The 5,682-nt window shown below is 34.5% G+C and overlaps 2 protein-coding genes across 2 annotated transcripts; one reads left to right on the forward strand and one right to left on the reverse strand.

The window, feature by feature from the left end:
- Positions 1 to 1,204: 1,204 nt before the first annotated feature.
- On the reverse strand, positions 1,205 to 2,461 carry hoatz (HOATZ cilia and flagella associated protein; the record flags this gene model as incomplete). The annotated part of the gene is made up of 3 exons (XM_016239531.1): positions 2,260 to 2,461; positions 1,369 to 1,404; positions 1,205 to 1,289 (listed from the first exon to the last, which is right to left on the reverse strand). Coding segments are annotated over exons 1-3 (323 nt in total), but the record flags the coding sequence as incomplete, so codon positions are not given.
- A 788-nt stretch (positions 2,462 to 3,249) lies between these two features.
- On the forward strand, positions 3,250 to 4,649 carry LOC107556417 (maternal B9.10 protein-like). The gene is made up of 3 exons (XM_016239532.1): positions 3,250 to 3,425; positions 3,541 to 3,781; positions 3,885 to 4,649. The coding sequence occupies exons 1-3, from the start codon at positions 3,250 to 3,252 to the stop codon at positions 4,086 to 4,088; spliced, it is 621 nt and encodes a 206-aa protein (XP_016095018.1). The 3' UTR covers positions 4,089 to 4,649.
- Positions 4,650 to 5,682: the final 1,033 nt, after the last annotated feature.

Below are 5,682 nucleotides of genomic sequence, written 5' to 3' on the forward strand. Positions count from 1 at the left end.
GTGAGGATCCTGCAGGTGGCCGATCGTTTATAGCCTTTTCTCACAGCAGCTGGAATAATTAAATGTATTATTTTGATGGCGAATTGTAATCCATAAAGGATTATGTGTTTATGAAACACATGTGAATGAAATTAAATTATATTTCAGTTATAAATGTGCTTCTGATTACAGATAGCCTGGGATTACAAAGATTTGCATTTTAAAGAAATCCAGTTCGAAGGCAGCATAATTTGCTTTTTGGGTTAAAAGAATTTCTTAATATGAAATTCGAAGAGTATGACAATTAGATTAGACTGTGCAGAAATTGAAATCTACACGCTAATACACATAGTCACCAATGCTGATGTTGTTAAGATTAATCATTTGAGAATAAAGTATAACAATAATAATAATTTGAATGGTTTGTTGTGATATGAGCTAACCGATCTTTAGATTTAATCACCATTTTGTAGCGATATTTATGCAGAGTTGTAAAGTATTGGATTAAATGTAATTAGTTACTGTACTTGAGTATCTTTTTGGGTACTTTGTAGTTGTACTGAATATCAAAGATATTAGCAACTTTTACTCTTTACTTCACTACATTTTTGAATGAGTATCTGTACTCTTTACTCCACTACATTTGAAATCAGTGTTGCAGTTACACATTACATTTTGCATGGACCTAGCTTTTTCTGCGGCAGTTTATTTCTGCTACAAAAGACGTGATACTGCCTATTACAGGTCACTGAAAGTACTGCATTTTGCCCTTACTCACCCAAACTTGTCAACAAGGCTATATCGGACGAGAACAAAGCTCAACTGAATTCAGCTGAATGCAGAAACTACCGTCTTCTGTGGAGCTGCTTTATAGATGAATTTATTTGTTTTATAATGGACACATTCTGCAACAACGACACTGTTATTGAGCTGAACTCAATCAACATGAACTGACTTGAGCAGAATAACAACACTACTGCCTTCTGTAGAACTGATTATGGCTGAATTGAACTTGTTTTATAATTGATTAATTTTAGACAGTTATTCAACTGAATTGAAACAACACTGAACTATATATAGCCCTAGTCTACAAATAAAAAAAACTTTTATTCAAAGTATACAAATGATTACTACAAAATAATCATCTTGCACCATTTGCCTAATTACTCAAAACAATAACCTTTTAATTAAATTAATCAAATTCATAAGCATGTTCATGTGCCACTGAGACCTCACCATCTCCATGTATTTCTGTCTCTCCTCTTCCTTTTGCTTTAAGTAAGCATCCTGCTGGATTTCATCATCCCTCTCTACAAAGCAAGCAAACAAAAAGGCCAAATCAGATTAAGAAAAATACATTACGCTCACAAACACCTATTCTATACTTACTTGACCATGACGCTTGCTTTGCAGTAGCATTTGTGGCTAAAAATAAAACAACAAAGGATTACTCATCTTTATCTGATTTTATTTCCATTTTTTCATGTGCCACCAAAAAATCTGAACCATATTTAAAGACTTAAACAGGGGTTCTCAACTCTGGCCCTCGAAGTCTGCATTCCTGTTGAATTTTGTTTTATGATTTTTATTTCATGTTTTTTTTTTACAGCTCATTTATACAAGTTTGCAATGTACAGTGCTTAACTAATTTTTAGACCACCACAAGGTTTGTGCCACATGCTCTAAACTAACAGTATTGGTGATTACCAAAATAATTATTTATGTTTCTGTTATTTAATCCACACCAGTATGTGTAAACTCTTTAGTCACAGTAGTGTTTCTAATGCTAAAATAATATAATTATTGTTGCAATGCATGCCTTTTTGAATGTACATACTGTTTTACAAGAAAGGCAGAAAATAGTACAGCACTTTATTATTACTATTATTTTTTATTCAGATGCCCAATTACAGTCAATAACAACAGAGACTGTGGAAAAGCATAAAAATAACGCCAGCAAAAATACAAGCTGTTATCAAGGCCAAAGTTATTATGGTTATTATGCGTGAATAAAGAGTTGTTTCAGTTTGTTATTCACTTAATAAATGACAATAAAATCTTTAGTTTTAAACAAGTTTTTGACAGTCTCCTAAAATATCTGTGCTTATTAGCCTACTGGTGTGGATTAACCATTACAGAAACATAAAAATGATTTTGGCTACTGTTAGTTTAGTGCAGCTGTGGCACAAACTTTACATTGGGTGGTGGTGGTCTAATAAATGTGCTAAGCACTGTATAATACAAGTTTATGCAATACGCGCACGTACTGAACTTACTTACAGTTCGGGGTCTTCGCAACGTTCAACCGCTGCCTGATGTCTGCAGAAACCAGCCGAGACTCTATTGGTGGCTGCAGGGAAAGCGAGCTCCAGAAAACCTTTGCATATGCCACATCTTCTTGAGACGCTCCATCAAATACTGTATAAAGTTTGTCGATTTCTGCAACACTGTCCAAAACCTCTTTGTCTAGTTCTTCAGTCATAATAGTTAGCGAGCTTGCTGTTCTAGCAATAGGTAACCAGGCATGTGTTACGGTTGCTAAGGTAACTAAACGCTCCATATCTACGGAAGTGTGTGAGGAATTACATAATAAAGAGATACTTCCATACTTCTGTTCTGACGGGAATTTAAAAAACTGTTAATTAAATTACTGTTAGTTTCTGTACTATATTAGACGAGACAATTTAACGGACAATATTTTAAATTACTTAATGTAGTAGAATATGTTTTGTTGAGTAAAACGTATGAATGACCGAATGATTTACATTGAAAATCTGTATAATATCGTAAAACAATACATACTTACACAGTAATATTGTTACCCTACATGTTTTTGTAAGTAGAATGACCTTATTTTAAGATTAGTATTATATTTATATTGTCTTTGCGTAACAATGTGCACTTGCCTAAATGAAAAACCCATTTATTTTATTTATTTATTTATTCTTTACAATGACAAGGTTGTTAACATTATATCAAAACGAATAGGCCTACAGCTATGAACCGTAAATACATAAAATGCCTTCACGGAGAAAAAAAAAACATCAACCATTAAACAGTCTTTCAAATGACATCTTTTTAAAGACTTTGAAGTAGTCAACAGCATATTTAAAATATACATATACAGAAAATAAAAAAAATAATGATCGCTAAATCTAATCAGACAAATTAGAACAAAGTGGGATATGTTTCAATTTATTGGATGATGTAGGTATGCATTACAAAAAGTACAAATAAAAACAGCAATTATTTTTTTTTTTAGCAAATCAAATGCTTTATTGGACTAATTCAAGGGCCTTTTTTCTTAGGTGTCTAAGGATGAACAAAGCTCAAATGAGAGACCCAGTTATTGCGCGCGCTTGTTGGCAGAGTGACATTGTTTATGAGAATCTTGGATTACCAAAGGAAATGACCATTTGGATTGATCCGGGAGAGGTGTCATGCCGGTAACGCTTGGTTTGCTGGCCTGTCACTTAAGTGTTCAATCTATACTGGTTTTGAAGACTGGACTGTGCCACTGTAGTACTTCCAAAAACTGAGAATTTTTTAATTTTCTTAAAGGTATGGTGAAACGTCAACCCCATTTTGTGTTACCCAGTTGGAGGGTCAAAAGAGAGATGGTGAGTTCTCTCGTAGGATAAATAATGCAGTGGAAAGAGCTTCATCGGACTACCACTCTGGAACCTCCTCAGATGAGGAGGGAGGAAACGCCAGCATGAGCAGCAGCGTGAGTGGCAGCAGTCTTTTCGTTCCAGAGCCTAAATGCATCCCAACGGTTTCCAACCCAAACAGTGTCTACCAGGTAACAAATTCCAGATAACCACTCTTCAGTCCCTTTTGCATGCTTCTAACACTTGGTTGCTTAAATTTGCACCGTTTTAACCGCTCCTGTTCTCCATCTATAGTTCAGTGAGTTCGGGCAGCCCCCACCTATGCAGAACTGGGGCACATACCCTAAAAGAAAGCCATATGCCTCTGAGGGCTACCAGCAGCATTCCTTAGGTGGACCATACCCACCTCATAAGAGTTTCAAGGGTTACAGGCCTTCCTATGCCTTCTGTGGTCCAAGGGTGGACCGATATCACTGGGTCAGCAAGAACCGCTCCTAGATTTTATTTTTAAAACCAGTGTATTGTTTTGCTGAGCAGCTATGCAGGCATATGTGAGTGTTCTAGAATATAACTTAATTTCTATGTAGAGCTTTAACAAATTATTTATGGAGTCATGTGGCAATGCCATGAAGGCACTTTTTAAAGTTTATTTTAATGATTTATTTGTGGAGTGTAGAAGACTTTCTAAATAAAATCTATTTTATTAACTTGCTTGTGGAAGTGCTTAGTCTATGCTTATGCCACTAGATGGTGGCAAATATCTACAATATAATCTTCTCACTTGTTTAACTTCCCTCTATAAGTTCATGACCGCTGATGAATTCTGAATGAGATGGTTTGGTTGTACACTAATGCTTATTTCTATTTAAGTGTACATGGTTTATACTTATTTATTTTATTTTTTTTAAATCCTCGTTGTGATTTGAGTATGCATTGTACTGTATATGGTAAGCCAGAATGATGTGAGATTTTCTCTTTCCCCCTGGGTGTATGTTTCTGAGAATTGACTCATGAAAAGGAAAATGGGGTGTGGTCTGAGTTTGTCACTAAAAGTTGAGACCGTTCTTTTACGAGAACCCTTTGATTCAATTCACAATTGCTGCATTTACCAAATGTTTTTATTTTTATACTTTTTTTTTTTTTTTTGCCTTGTTGGTTACCTCCTGTAGTAACTAGTACCTTCATTGCCATTCAGTTTGATTTCACAAGTACGTTTGAGTTGGTTGTGAGGTCTATAATTTCTGGAAAAAAGTGCACTTATCAGCGTTACCATTCATTTTAAAGGCAGTTAGTTGCCACAGAATGTCATCTTCCTTATTTGTGCTGTTCTGTACACTATTTTGTCTGCTGAGCCATAAATGCCATTTTACCAAACACTCGGAATCCACAGGAAAATGACACCAATTATCTTTTTTTTTTTTTTTTTTTTTTTTTTTTAAACTGAGCTGAAGCAACGTGTGATGCCACTAGGGTTGGGTATCGTTTAAATGTTATCGATTCCGATTCTTATAGATTCCTAGTTTTGATTCCAATAAGATATAAAATTAATTCAAACACTTAGACGTAAAAAATTTGTCTTTTACAAAGCATTCTGTCGCAGCTGAATAACACGAGCAAAAGTAAGCAGCCTACAGCACACTGCAAGAGGAATTTTGCCTATGTTTTAAAACCAAATGCCATAGCAAAAACAACTACATTAATATAAAGTGTTAAAGACAAGTAAACGGTCAGTAATAAGATAGAAACTAATCAATTAGCAATATCATAAATACAACTGAACAATTTCTGATAAAGAAACTGTAATTAAAAGTTTAAAAACACTGCATAGCTTTCTTTTCATAAAATATAGATTAATCAATTAAATGTATTAAATATATTCAGTCAAGATCAGTGAATTATTTTCTTTTGTTCTTTGATTAACATTAATGACAGGCAGCGCGTTTATTAGGCTGCTGTCTCTTTAACACCGAACGCATGCAGATCTAAAAATACTGTACGTGTGTTTTCTTTCTCATCTGCTAACATTCAAGTAAGACAAAAACGGCTGTGTTTCTGATGATATACACGCGTGCATTTCGATTCTGCTTAACGA

This window comes from Sinocyclocheilus grahami, unplaced genomic scaffold, assembly GCF_001515645.1.
Source record: "Sinocyclocheilus grahami isolate Dianchi unplaced genomic scaffold, SAMN03320097.WGS_v1.1 scaffold567.1, whole genome shotgun sequence".
NCBI lineage: Eukaryota > Metazoa > Chordata > Actinopteri > Cypriniformes > Cyprinidae > Sinocyclocheilus > Sinocyclocheilus grahami.